The sequence below is a fragment of the Delphinus delphis genome, chromosome 2 (genome assembly GCF_949987515.2).
Source record: "Delphinus delphis chromosome 2, mDelDel1.2, whole genome shotgun sequence".
Classification (NCBI taxonomy): Eukaryota; Metazoa; Chordata; class Mammalia; order Artiodactyla; family Delphinidae; genus Delphinus; species Delphinus delphis.
In genome coordinates, this window is record NC_082684.1 from 27574620 (window position 1) to 27589886 (window position 15267).

Consider the following 15267-nt stretch of genomic DNA (forward strand, 5'->3'; position numbering starts at 1 on the left):
AGGCCCACTTACACATAAAAGGTGAAAAAGATTAGTAAGAGGGTTGGGTCAAGCTGCACTCTTCCCCCACCCACCACCACCATCCTCCCGAGGCCACAGCTGACATGTTACTTGATGACAATCACAGAACATGCTCTGGAATCTTCCGTCAGCAATGAGAAGACCATTCCCCAAAGCATAAAACCAGGACACCAGTCGTCCATCTTTCCATTCACATGTTCTCAGTCCCCACCACGTGCCAGGCATGTGGCCTCTTCCGGCCTGTGTTCTATGAGCAAGGTCTTTAGGGGGGTGACCTATTTCTAGAAGGGTGGTGATGTCAGCCCCAACCTAACTCATCAGCAGAGACTGGACAGGCAAGTCTGCTTAAGTTCCTGACCTATGGTGTCAGGGAAGAGGATCTGTCAGCAAATATTCCCAGGACAGCAGCTGGGATGAAAGAAAGGCCCAGAATCCAGAGATTCTGGAGTCTGGCGGGGAGGGAGAAGACGGATGTGCCTTCAGGGAATGTCTGCGGAGACTCATCTGGTTCAGGAACTTTCGCAACCCCTTTGACTTTAGTGTCCATCCTGTGAGGCCGGCTTCCTTATTACAGAATAGGTAAGCTGATGCCCAAAGAGAGCAGGTGTCTAGCCAGAGGCCCCAAATACGGGGGTCAACAGAGCCGGGTCAGGGTCTCATGGCTCCCACACCAGGAGTTCTCCAACTTCAGGGCGCATTACAATCCCTGGCAGATAATCAAAACCACAGATTCCTGAGCTCCACCCTGGAGAGGCTAATTCCTTGAATCTGCCCCGGTGCCCAGGCATCTGCATTTCTAACAAACACCCCAGGTGGTGCTGGTAGTTCATGGAGCACACTTAGAGACAACTGACCTCCACTGCCCCAAGGACAGAAATCAAGAGCTAATTCTCAGCTGCTGGCTTCCCTCGGCATCCCAGGCAGGGACAGATGGTGGGACCAGTGTGTGCTCCTGCCTAGCTCCTCGGTAGAGAAGCAACCGGCCCCTGAGTTCATCGAGTGGCTCCACAAACATGTCCAGCCCCAAACAGGAAGCTCGGGACAAAGGTCTGAGGAGGCGAGGATTGCTCAAAGGGCAGCCACCACCCCAAACAAACAGCCCATTGCGACGGACCCTGCTTTAACGCCATGACTCATGGAGGCTCACTTCCTATATTTCTGAGTTGATGGGCACAGCAAATGGCCCTGAGCGCAGACAGCAGCTTCCAGGGCCAGCATGGGAGTCCCGGCCATGCCAACACCGCAACATGGAGCAGAAATCAGGAACTTCCAGGGGAGAGGAAAAGGAAAAAAAAACAAAAAGGAAGAAAAATAACCTGCAACCTTGCTCCAGCTTCCGTGCCCCCTCCCTTCTGGAGCCGGCAGGGTTGTCTAGTCAAAAGGGATCTCCTGGAACTGTAAAGAGCTTGTGTTCATCTCCTCTCTAGAGAAAGAATCGGATGGGAGCCAAAGCAAACACCGCTCCACTTGTGGTTGCGAGGCACACTGTCTAATCCCGAGAAGTTGGTAAGCAAGTGAGGGCCAGCCCTACCTCCCATCCCCGTCCCGCAAACACACATGGTGCTGGTGCTCTCTGCCCTTCCGCTGGGGCAAGACCTCATCTTGAACTGTGTGGGGCTCAGAGGCCAAGCTACAGTTTTTGCAAAGCCTACTAAAGGAGAGATGCCTGGAATAAGGTGGGGAGGCAGAAGAGCCAGGATGGGCTTCCAGAACCTGCAGGAGACCTCCGACCTCTGAATGACTCAGCAAAGACAAAGGCCTCCGTCCTGAAGAACAGAGAGAAAGGAGATGCTCCCTTGGGTTAAGTTTGGGATGGTGCTAGATGGAAGTCAGGAGACAGAGAAGAAAGAAGAGGAAACACCCGCTTTCGCCTTAGCCCTATAGTTCTTCGTCATCCCCGATGGGGAGCTAACCAATTCGCATGGGGCTGTTTGATGTTGGGGGTTGGGGGAGGTGAAGGCAAGGGAAGGACATCCTGTTAACAGCGTTGTTGGATAAAGATCAAGAATCAGGCAGTGGAAAACAGCTGTGTCCACCTGATAAGCCTGGGCACCCCACTTCCTTCAGTAGAGTCTTAGGTTTGTAAGACTAAGGTCTGATGTGCAGGGACGGGAACTGGCCCAGTACCTATGTCATCCCTAAGACCCCAAAATCTTCACCACAGACAACCGGTCTCATCAACCACATACTGGGAAGATAACACCGTCTTCCGGCACCAGCACAGCTCTTAGTTTGAGCAGCTCTCAAGAGGAACAAGTCTCCATCAAGATACTGCCTGGAAACTTCCAGAAAGGCCCAGCTTCCCCTATTCACCCAACTCCTGGTCACTTCGCTTGTTGAGAATCGGCTCATAACCATCACCTCCTCAGGGAAGCAGTCCCGCTGGCTCCCCGCTACACTCACTCTGGGGTGTGTCCTCCCTCCCACACGCTGTGACCCCTGAATGTCCTGTGCACATGTACCCTTAAGCCTGCCACACGGTGGTACTGGGAGCAGTTAAGTGTTGGCCTCTCCTTCTAGATCAGTGGCCAATTACCTTTATTGATGATATAGTAGGGACAGCATCTGTTCTTCATTTAGCAGACAAACTCTGCTGGCTAAGTGCCCTCCACTTACTGTCTCATTTACTCCTCTCCTCCACTACTGCAGGAGCCAATATTATCTCCATCTTACAAAAGAAGAAGCCGAAAGTTAGAAAAGTTAAGGGTCTTGTCCAAGGGTACACAGCAGAGCTAAAGATGTGTTCTCAACCACCCTGGGTCCAGCAGAGTTCAAGGCACCCCGTAAGGAATGAATAGCTTTTTCCACTGAAGGAGTAAGATCGAGTCACGTCAGAAAGACAATCCAGGCATGAGAGTCCCTTCCTGCAACCACCTGAGCTCTCAGCTAACTGAGTGGTCACCTTAATTCCTTTCAGGAAAGGAATACCTGTTTATTAATTTGTCCATCCATTTTTAAGCACCTGTTATGCCCAGAGCCTTGACATATGGGAGAGATGTATTAGTCAAGGTTCCAGTCCTTTGACAAGTTTCCCATTTAGTAGGAAGAGGAGGTGGAGGAAGAGGGGGAGACACAAACCCTAGAAAAAAAAAAGGCCAGTATCCACAGAAACTCAGGAAGCACACAGAAGGGCAAGGACTGCTTTCCTCCAGCGCACAGACTGAGGAGATGACGGCAGGGGTGAGCAGTTATCCAGGTACCCAGTCAGAGGGAACACCTCCCAAGCAGTGTATCTTTCTGTTTTTGGTGCCAGTGGTAAAATATACACATAGCATGACATTTACTGCTTTAATCATTTCTAGCTGTACACTTCAGTGGCATTAAGTACATCACATCATCGTGCAACCACCACCTCCATGCATCTTCCCAAACTGAAACTCTGTACCCAGTAAACACTAACTCCTCATTCCCTCCTCCCCCAGCCCCCCAACCACCATTAGACATCTTGTCTCTATGAATTTGATTACTCGAGATTACCTGTGGTATAATAAAAATATATTTGGTCTTCATTTCTGGTTCCTGGCACAGAGCTCTAAACCCTGGGCATATCCTGAGTGATAGGACTGTCCTTTGTTACACATAAGGATCCTGTTTCCAAGGACTGTCCTTTGTTATTCATAAGGATCCTGTTTCCGTCACACCTGAGGTTAGGCTATGAGGTGACTTAGAGTGGGACCCCTCTAGAGCCTCAGGATGGAGGTGGTTTCCAGAAGACCAAGTGATAAAGTTTGGGAACTTTCAGCCCCACCCTCCCCCCACCCCTGAGAAGCAAAAGGGAACTGGAAATTGAGCTCTAGAAAAACTCTTGAACAAGGAAATTCGGTGAGCTTACAGGCTGGTGAACCCATCATATCAAAGTGCTGGGAGGGTGGCCCACAGAGGCTCTGGCATCTATCTCCTCCATTTGGCTGTTCCTGACTTGTAGACTTTATAATAAACCAAGAAAAACAGTGCTTACTTGAGTTCCCTGAGCCATTCTAGCAAATTACAGAATCTGAGTAGGGCTCGTGGGAACCCCCAACTTACAGCTAGTCAGTCAGAAGTCTGGGTGGCCCCCAGGACTTGCAGATGGAGACAGTCTTACGGGACTGAGCTCTTAACTTGTGGGGTCTGCACTAAGTCATTAGTGTCAGAGTTGAACTGAATTGAATTGTAGGACAGCCAGCTGCTGTTAGAAAAGTGAAGAATTGACTGGTGTCAGAAAAAAAGACAGCCCAAAGGCAGGTAGAATCACAGAGTATCTGTTTTTTGTGACTACCTTATGTGACTCAGCATGACGTCTTCAAGGTCCAGCCACGTGTAGCACGTGTCAGAATTCCCTTTCAAGAATGAATAATATTCTATCATATGTATATTCCATATTTTAGCAATCACCCATAGATGAACACTTGGGATCCTCCCACCTTTCAGCTATTGTGAAGAACGATGCTATAAACATGGGTGTACAAGTATCTGTTCAAGTTCCTGCTTTCGATTCTCTTGGGTAACTACCCAGAAGTAGAAATGCTAAATATATGGTAATTCTATTTTTAATTTTTTGAGGAAATGCCATACTGTCTTCCATGTGACTGCACCATTTTACGTTCCCATCGGCAATGCACCAGGGTTCCAATTTCTCCACATTCTTGCCGACACTTCTTACTTTTTTCTTTTTCTTTTTTCTTACTGATAACTGTCTTAAGAGGTATGAAGTAGCACCTCATCGTAGTTTTGATTTGCATTTCCCTAATGTTGAGCTTCTTTTCATGTGCCTATTGACCGTCTATGTATCTTTTTTGGGGGGAGAAATACCTATTCAAGTCCTTGGCTCATGTTTCAATTGGGTTGTGTTTCTGTTGTTGTTCAGCTGCAGGAATTCATTATATAGTCTGGCTATTAACCCCGTATCAGATATACAATTTGCAAATATTTTCTCCCATTCCATGGACAGCCTTTTCACGCTATCGATAGTGTCCTCTGATGCACAAAAGCTTTTAATTTAGATGTAGTCCAATTATTTGCTGTTGTTGCTGACACTTTTAGTATCACATCCAAGAAATCACTGCCATCACTGCCAAATCTATTATCATGAAGCTTTTTCCTTATGTTTTCTTCCAAGAGTTTTGTAGTTTTTCCCAATACCATCTGTTGAAGAGACTGGTGATAATTATGTGTCCATGTAGGTTCATCAATTGTAACCAACGCACCACTCTGGTGGGGGTGTTGAAAATGGGGGAGACTACACCAGAAGGGGGTGTAGGGAGTATGTAAGAAATCTCTTTACCTTCCTCTTAATTTTGCTGTGAACCTAAAACTGCTCTAAAAAGTAAAGTGTATTTTTTTAAAAAGGCTGTCCTTTTCCTCTTGGAATGGTCTTGACACCCTCGTTAAAAACCATTTGACCATATATATGTGAGGGTTTATTTCTGGACTCTCTATTCCTTTGGTCTCTCTGTTTGTCTTTATGCTGATACCACACTATCGTGATTACTGTAGCTTTGTTATTAGTTTTGATATCAAGAAGTGTCAGACCTCCAACTTTGTGATTCTTTTCCAAAATTGTTTTGGCTATTCAGCATCCCTTAAACTTCCACATGAATTTTAGGATGCATTTTTCTTCATCTGTGAAAAACATCATCAGGATTTTGATAGTGATTGCACTGAATTTATAGACTGCTTTGCCTAGTATTGACATCTTAGCAATATTAGGTCTTCCAATCCGAACACAGATGTTTTACCATTTGTCTGTGACTTCTTTAATTTCTTTCAGTAACATTTTATAGTTTTCAGCATACAAGTCTTTCACCTCCTTGGTTAAACTGATTCCTAGGTATTTTTTTGGATGCTACTGTAAATGGAATTGTTTCCTTAATTTCCTTTGTGGATTTTTCATTGTTAGTGTATAAAAACACAGTTGGTTTAGCAATTATACTCCAATAAAGATGTAAAAAAAAAAAAAACACAGTTGGTTAAAACGTTGCAAATTTGGTCTGCCTTGCGTTCTCAGGTTTGCAGAAAGGAACTGGGTACTGGGAGGCACAGCAGTTGGGTGGGGTCAGGGCAAGGGTGAGCAAAATGGCCATGAAACTTTCTACCATTCTGAACGTGGTTTTTTCTTGGTTGGGCGTTTACTTGGTTGCTGTAGATCTTTGACTGATTTCCAAAACTCCCATAGGGAAGATATTTTAGCAAGTTTCTAGTTTATTTAATGTTTCTGTGGGGGAACAAGGGTCTGGAGCTTCCTGGTCCACCATCTACTGATGTCACTCTCCGAGGCTTTAGGCTTAACCTCCAAGCAGTGTATCTTCAAGGAGAGAATCAAGAAGCCAGACTGGTCAGAGCAGAGACAAGGCTGGGAGGGAACAAGAGACAGGCTGGATGTGAAGGACGAGGGAGGAAGGGTCCTGGATGCTAAACTGAACACTCAGACTCGATTCCACGGAACTGTCAGGCCCTGAAGAATGTCTGCCAATGCAACACGGCCAAGACAGAAGTCAGGCCAGGCCAGCCACAGCCTCTTCTCATGTAGCGCACTGAGCTGAAGGTCAAAGAAACAGAAGGATTAGGAGCTTCTGCTGTGGTTCCACCTCACAGGCCTTCAGGGCTGCCCTTAAGGTTCTATTTTCTTAAGGTTCTAATTTCAGAACCTTAAGTGAATCAGAATTACGAGCCCCACCCCAAGCCCATCCTCTCCCCTCAGTCTGGAGAGTGAGTGGCTGAGCTCCCAGCTGCATCTGCCTGGGAACTGGACCCATCACACAGCAGCACAAAACACACCAGCCCTGACAAGAGCCTGGCTCCAAGCAGGAGGGCGCCTTCCCACAGCACGCTGCTCCTCTCTCCTAGAGATCACAAGTCTAATAGTGAGCCTCACCTGGGAAGCCAGGTAAAAACACAGGAGCCTGGGGCCCTCCCCTGGAGAGGCTGATTAGGAAGTCCAGGTGAAGACCCAGGCATCTGTATTTGGTCCTGGCCCCAGAGGTGAGGCAAATGGTCACCATCTGGGAGAGCACTGGTCTAGCTTCCTTCCCAGAGTCGCCAGACTGTAAGCTCATCCACCTGCAGGCCGGCATCTTTGGTGAGGGCTCTGTGATGAAGGAGAAACCAGAACTGGAATTCGGTTCCACTTTACCTTCCCCAGAAGTTTCAAACTAGAAGTTTTATCTGACCCACAATTTTGAAACATGGAAAATAATAATAATAAAATAAAATTTTGGGGCTTCCCTGGTGGCGCAGTGGTTGAGAGTCCGCCTGCCAATGCAGGGGACGCGGGTTCGTGCCCCGGTCAGGGAGGATCCCACATGCCGCGGAGCGGCTGGGCCCGTGAGCCATGGCCGCTGAGCCTGCACGTCCGGAGCCTGTGCTCCGCAGCAGGAGAGGCCACAGCAGTGAGAGGCCCGCGTACAGCAAAAAAAAAAAAAAAAGAAAAAGAAAAAAAGAAAAATTTGAGTTTTATCAGCATTTTAAAAAACAGATTTCATCAGCCAGACACGAAGACAAATATTGCATGATTTTGGTTATATGCGGTACCTAGAATAGGCAAATTAATAGACATAGAAAGTAGAATAGAGGTTACAGAGGAGGACTTACTGTGTAATGGGGCACAGAGTTGTTGGGGGTGATAAAAGTATTTTGGGTATAGACACTGCTAATTCTTACACAACATTGTGAAACTATTTAATGCCATTGAATTGTACACTTATGAATGGTCAAAATTATAAATATGTCTATTTTACCGCAGTTAAAAAAACATTTCACATAAAAATCTGGATTTCTGGTTTCTCTGTAAAGAAAAAACAAATGAGACGATCTGACAGCACTGGTCACGCTGTGTATGGGAACAGCTGGCAGAGGCTCAAGCAGCTGCCACCTTCAGCTGGGACACGTGCTCTTACGGTGCTGTGACCCCTCCACACTCCAATGTCACTTTTCCTTTGTCACACTTTCTACGACCTGGATGCCCCTATGAGCATTTGAGGGTTGGTCCTGGTTCCACCCCTTCTCATTTCAGTCTCCACTAGCCTTGCTCTGCTCTCCCAGCCCCTGCCTGGTCCTCTCTTCCAGTCCGAAGGGGAGACCAGCAAGTGGTCAGCCACATGGGCAGGTGCTTCATGTGCCTTGACAATGACAACAAATGAAAGCACAGAAGAGCTTGCCTTCACCTCCCCAGATGTCACTCAGAGCTTGAAGGTTTCTCTGACATTGCAACAGCCAGATTGATAAGCCTGGACTTTAACACACCCAAGTGCCCAGGAGTCTGGAACAAGATGAGGCTGACCATTCACCTCATGACCTGGACTCCTGAGTCAGCCTCTGGACCACCCAGCCTCGCTGGGTGACAGGTGATCAGCCAGTCCAGTAAACACAACCTCCTCCAGACTGGACTCACTTTCCTAGAGTCCATCTTTGTCTGCTAGAACCTGATTTCCAAATGCTTGAAATACGATGGGGTTCAGGACACAATACCCCCAAATTTGGTACCTTGGCATAGTGAATATTTTAAGCTGAAGCAATTTGAGAGAATTGAAAAGCAGGAAGGTCACTCTGACCCCCTCCCCCGAAACAAGCTTTAAAACCCTCCTGTGGAGCTTCCCTGGTGGTGCAGTGGTTGAGAGTCCGCCTGCTGATGCAGGGGACACAGGTTCGTGCTCCGGTCTGGGAAGATCCCATATGCCGCGGAGCGGCTGGGCCCGTGAGCCATGGCCGCTGAGCCTGCGCGTCCGGAGCCTGTGCTCTGCAGCGGGAGAGGCCACAATGGTGAGAGGCCCGCGTACCGCAAAAAAATAAATAAATAAATAAATAAAACCCTCCTGTGGGAGGTGCCCTCCTGGTCACAGACGAAGGGAGCATCCTTGTCTCTCAAGACCCTTGTCTCTGGAGATAAAGAGGCACTTCCTCCAAGAATCCTGACAAACAGGCCTTGCTCAGTGGCCCCCCGGTTCTACAGACCTCAGACTCCTTAACCTGCCACATTTCTCCACCACTGTCTGCTCTCCAGCAAATCTGGCACAGAAGTGCACAAGTCTAACTTTTCCTTCATTTCCTTACAAAGACTCCCGTGTCACCTAATACTTATATGAAATAATTATGGATGATTTTCTCGTATTAATCTGACTTCATCAATTTAATTTTTAGCTGGGGACTCTAAGACAGTCAAGGAAAACCTCTTCCTCCCCTACAATTAGCATCATTTTTCCAGACATGGTGGGAAATGTTGCTAGTCTGTAAGTGTAAAATACATGCCAACTTCCGAAGACTCGCCATAGGAAAAGAATGTGAACCAGCTTGTTAGTAATTTTATTATATTGATTACCTGTTGAAATACTATTCTGGATATCTTGAGTTAAACCGAATATAGTCCTAAAACTAATTTCACTTGTTTGTTTTACTTTGGTAAAAAATTTACATTTTACCTGGTTTTTTTTTTTTCATTTTACCTGCTTTTCATGCGGCTACTAGAAAATTTAGTCATATATGTGGTTTGCATTTGTGGCTTTCATTATATGTCTATCAGACAGATAGACCGTGGCTACTACAGAACTGATTTTGTAAGGTCACCGTAATTTTTTTTTGGCCATGCTGTGCAGCTTGAGGGATCTTAGTTCCCCAGCCAGGGACTGAACCCAGGCCACGGCAGTGAAAGCTCAGAGTCCCAACCACTGGACCACCAGGGAATTCCCAGGTGACTGTATTTTCTTTTCCTCGAAAAGCAAACTGATTCTCTCTAGACTTTTTCTGGGTGGCGCTGTGCTATGACCTGCCCAAGGGTCCCGGAGGAACTCCCTTCTGGTCTCAGGGCTGGAAGCTCTTCATCGGGGCTGGGGCTGCCTTGAAGAGCTCTTCTCACTCCCACATCTCCCTCGCCCTGTGCCACCAAGCCGTCCCCAGACTCTCACATGAGGCTCTCTTCCCAGCCTTGCTCAATAACCATGTGTCCACATCACTCAAAACCCCAGATGGTTTTCCCTGGAAACAATGGAACCAGTGTTGTTAACACTGCCGGGCTGCTTACCACCTGTGTGATGGTCACAGGGAAGTGCCCCAGCTGCAGTCCAAGACTCCCTGTCCTCCCTCACGCCAGCTCAGGATCCACTGGTTTCTTCTCCCCAGAGCCTGGAGCCCCACCTTCCTGAGGCTGAGAGAGGGAGAACCAGCCCCTCAGCGACCAGCACGTGGGGAGGCACTGCGAATGCCTGGAACTTCAAAACAGAAGGCAGGTGCTAGCTCTCAAATTCTAGAGAAACTGCTGGACACTTTATCACCACCGACAACCCACAACCCTAGAGACACAGGGCCAAAACTTGAAACTCAGAATCCTGCCTTTTTTGGTTGTTGTTTAATATACGCTTTGTCCACCTGAAGACTCAATAATGGCCCACTGACAGGGGCTCTGGGGGTGGAGCTAGCTTCAAACCTCCTTTCTATCACACAGCACCAGTAGGACCCTGGATAAGGTTGCTCCGTTTATCTGGTCTCAAGTTCCTCGCCTATACCAACAGGGACAACCCCACCCACCTCAAAGGTTAAAAAAATTAAATAATGCATGAAGAAGTGCCTTGCACATAATAGGTGTCTGATAGATATTAGCTTCCTTCCCCTTCAATCTTCCCATAGCAATGCCACGAAGAAGATACTTAAAAACCTCATGGCGAACTGAAAACAAATCCTCTATACTCTCATCTGGTTGCTTCCTGTATGTGTGCTTTTTTAAATCTGAATGTTGGTGCCTGATACAATTTAAGAGGGTGGCAGGAGAACTGTGCGAAGCAGGGATTCTCTTTGCAGCCCTAGCACAGCGTCTGGCAAGGCAGGTGCTAGTTGAGAGAAGGAATGAGTGTTGGATTTAGGCCAGCAGGGACTGGCGCCTCGTGGAGCCTATTAGCGAAGCCCTAGAAGAGAGGGGTCAGAATTACCATGAAACAGGGGTTTGGCTGATCAGTGTGATGTCTGCGGCCACAAAGAGTTATTCTCTGGAAAGATGCTTCCAATCTGTTTAGACAGCTTTGTGGAGCCTTTTTTTTTTTTTTTAAACTTCAAAGCGCAAGGTGTTCTGTTAATATCTCTTCTCCATTCGGCCATGCTCTCCTCAGAGAGAAAGGTTAAAACATATGCCAAGAACCAAACGCAGTCACCTCTACGTGAGGAAGCATAAACAAGTCAGCTTTTCATATTTCTTTTTTTTTTTTTTAACTTAGCAAAGTGGGTTAAGCCTAAAAGAACACACTAAACTGATGGCTCTGTGATACAAATATATGCTGTCAGGGTGTTTTTAAATGTAAAATTCTTAGCATTTTCTGACCTAAGTGGGGAGTAGGCGTGGGCAATGAGTAACTATTCTTACTCAATTTTAAAGATATATTTGGTTTTAAGTTCCTTTACAGCTGTGTGCAGAGGGGTCTGAAAACCAATTCGGTTTTGCTCCATGGTGAACAAAAAAAAGTGTTGGGTTCTCTTATCTCACCAGGCCACCTGAGGGCCCAGTTAACTCTTCTGCCCTCCCCAAACAATGGGTTTGGGATTGCAGTGACCCTGTCTGAATCCCGTTGGGGCTGCGAATAGTGAGACTTAACCCTCTGGAAGCTTGAGAAGTCCTGCGCATCGCTCCCCAGCTTTACCCTCCTATGAAGAAAACATCCAATAATGTCAAACCTGCCAGCAAAGCTGCAAGGAGATGTTCAAATTCACAGTCACATCACCTTCAGGAGGGGGTTGGTACATGTCACCCTTAATACCTATTTTTTTAATTGCCTTGAACAAAAAGATCCAACCTGTTTCATCCCCAGACTTCAAATCCATTCAATCTTCTGAACATTCAAACCCACAGCTTAAAGAAAACTGGGTAAAGGATTTTATGTTGCTTGTTTGTGCTGAAGAAGCCCTGTCTGTTGATTTCATTGATTGCTTAAACTATTACCCAAGTGGCAGGCCTTACTGGCCTGAAAAAATTTAGCTCAAGTTACCTTTTTGGTGGCAAAGATGAACAGAATGGAAATTTACCTTTAGGGAAGTTTGGAAATTTCTGACTCAAATAAGAACTTCCTAGATGAAAGCTTAAATATTCTAAATGCAATGAACAGGTGAGAGAAAACAAGCCTACAAGAACTAAGGGTTACTGGTCATTTGTTAAATGCATAGCCACAAATGCATGTGCTTGGGAAGAAGTGACACGCCAGGCAGTGGTCCAGATAAAGAAGGGCCCCGAAAGTAGTTGCTTCAACCTTTCAGAGACAGCAATCAGACTCACGACATGCGCACCTTTCTGGGTCATATCCACATTGAGATGCAAAGAATTTGAAATTCTCCTTCCCAAAAGAAGGAAAGACAAAGGAGTAAGATATGAGCTTTCCAGGTCTTTCCAAGGTTTCTAGGCCTTGAAAATTCAGAGCAAGAATTCGACTCCATCCTGCTGCCCTTGGCTCTAAACCCCAGGGAAGGAGGTTGGCACAAAGCATTGTTCCCACTGTCCTGGCTTCAGCTGTGTATAAAGAAGGTGAGAGCAGCGCCAATGCCACCAGGGCCCCGCTCTGCCTTTCCATGTGGTGCAGGAGATACTGTGCTCTAGGAAAAGCTGGCTGGACAGGAAAAAAGCACCTGCCAACCTCTGATGACACAGAATAGTCTGACGCCCAGGGGCTGCTCCCCGGGAAAGAACAGCTTTCCTGTCCAAGCTGGTGAAGTAAGTTCAGGAATGAGATCATAAAAACAGCATGTGTTCCAGAAGCACCCTTTCTGCTGGTGGAGGAGAAACTGTGAGTGACAGCAAAGGTCCCTCCTTTTGTTTCCCCACTTCTCTTACACAGTCACCCAGTCACAATCACTCACTCACCCTATCAGTCACACCCAGCCACAGTCACCCAGAGTCACAAACACACTGAAGTCAGAAAACTACGGTCTCCACACAGGGAGGCGTGCGGTACAATCAACACACTCAGTCCCACAGGGAACACTACCCACTCTCTACCCACCTGATTGCCAAAGACAGCTACGGAGCAGGCTGTTGACACCTCATTAGCCCCGAACCAGACAGAAGCAATGCGGGAGGGCATGCCCAGGATGAAGACCTGGGCCACGGAGCAGATGACCTGGCCCAGCACAGTGACTGGGAAGAGATGTGGCTTCAGGCTGCCCAGCTTCACCCAGGCCCCCAGGCAGTTGAGAGCAGAGCCAGTGAGGGCAATGGTGCGCAGGCCGAACTTCTCCAGGAGCCAGGCCACCGGCAGGAGCAGAGGAATGTAGGTCAGCATGTAGCACATGGACAGCCAGTCGATGGCAAAGGCACTGACCCCATAGAAGTTCATGAAGATGTTATTGATGGAGCCGTACTGGATCCACTGGAAGGCGTTGCACATGGAGTAGCAGCTAAACACCAGGACCACAGCCCATCGGCGCTTGCTCACCTTGATCACGCTAAGGTCCTCAGGGCCCGAGCTACTGGGGTGGGCCAAACCACTGGGTAGATCCAAGCTACTGGGCTGGACCGAACTACTGGGGTGCGCAGAGACACTGGGGTGGATGGAGACGCTGGGATGGGCTGAGACGCTGGGATGGGCCAAGAGGCTGGGGTTCTCCCCGAGGGCGGAAGTCTGCGAAGGGGTACCATCGCGCTCTTGCTGGTTAGGCTCTTCATTCACCATGACCACAGCCTCTCCTGGAGCCCTAGACAGGTGCTGAGGACTCTAGTGGCGTCGTCTGGTCACCTAAAGCTGACGTAACACTTACCCGGCCCGCCCGGAAGGAATAAATGGAGTCCCCAGCCTGCGTAAAAGCCGCGAGTGGGGCTCTTTTGCTCACCCCCAAGCTTCTGCTCTCACTTTTCCTTGGCGTCCTCTGTCCCTGACTGCTGTCCCCCAGCTTCAGACGCCTCAGCCTGGTCCTGGCTCTCGGTACCTTGAGTCCTCCCGAAGCGCCTGTCGACGTTCACTCCTCCGTCCTGGAAACAGTTCTCTCCGGGCGCAGCCACTCCGCGGGACTCCGGTCGCTCCCGGTCGGACTAGCGGCCTCGCCCCCTCCAGCGCACGTGACCGCCCCGCCCCCGCCCCGCGCGGCTTCCCCACCCACGACCCACCCGCCCGCCCCCGCCCCCTGCCCCTCCCGCCTTCGCCGGCCGCTGGCCCGGCCATACAGTGGTTTCGCCACCGCTTGCGGGTGCATTCCTCCCCCACGCCCCGGGCACCATGGAAACCGCCGGGTTAACCCGCACCCGGGCACTGCCCCTCAAATTCATTTGTCCCCTCCCAGGGGACTCCGCAAGAAAAGACCCTCTGTCCTTCCGAGGTGATCCTCTAAATAGAGTCTCCTCCTTGCCGGTCCGCATGCCCTGAGCGCCCACACGGATGCCAGGCGCCCCCAAACTGCTCTGTGGTATCCAAGAGGGATTCCCGACTTTTTGCACTTGGCTGGGCTCCCCAACCCTTGCTGGACTTTCGGTATAAAAAGACATTTGTAGATTTCCCGGGCTGGCTGGGGCCGGGAGTAAAGGCGAGCTGCGGAAAACTCGCTTCGCTCCTCGATTTCCCTGCGAACCTGGTTGGGGAACTCAGATCTGAACCTGTTCGTTAGGACTCTTCTTTCCTGATGGATCCCCGGGCGACCTCCAGGCGAGGAACTGAGGGTGGAGGGAAGAGACGAGTTCGGAGACGCTGAAGACCCTGTTTTGTGGTGAAATGCCCAGCAGAGCGCTGGCTCTGGGCTTAGGCTGTAAATGGTCTCCGCACCCACGTAGCCCTAGGCTGCCACCTGCTGGTCCACAGCCCATTCCAGAAGGTAAGACCCCAAGTCAGGGCCTCTAGAAGGTCAGGCCTTCACTGATTGATCAGCCCCGGGGAGGGATAAGAGCCCATATCTTCCCTGGGTTCAAACACTGGCTAAGCTGCTCTTGGTGTGTTATGTAAATTGAGATACACCACCTGTCTGTGCCTCAGTTTCTTGGAAAATCTGATGATGAAATAATAGTACACACCTCACAATGCTGTTTTGAGGCTTGAATGAGTTCAGGCTTGAAAGCACTTGGAAAATTCCTGGCAGATAGTAAGCATTTCAGGAGTGTCAGATATCCTAACAATTAAAAATTGAACATTTATATTGTGTTTACTTTATTACCTCATTTAAGCATCACAAGAATTCTGTGGTGTAAGAGTTACTGTTGTCTGCATTTTATAGATCAGAAAACTGACACTCATGGAAGCGCAGTTACTTCTTAAAGTCTCCGCTGACCTGAAGAGCCATAATTCTCACTCTCATAATCATTCAAGCTACAGCCTAGCTACT

General features: G+C 48.5%; 1 protein-coding gene across 1 annotated transcript in view; it reads right to left on the reverse strand.

The window, feature by feature from the left end:
* The window catches only part of FLVCR2 (FLVCR choline and putative heme transporter 2), a 63831-nt gene extending 49855 nt beyond the window's left edge, over positions 1-13976 (reverse strand). Inside the window, exon 1 of the mRNA XM_060004162.1 lies at positions 12966-13976. Coding sequence (XP_059860145.1) covers positions 12966-13634 — 669 coding nt within the window. The 5' untranslated portion in view covers positions 13635-13976. The remainder of the gene's footprint in view (positions 1-12965) is intronic.
* Between the last annotated feature and the right edge of the window lie 1291 nt (positions 13977-15267).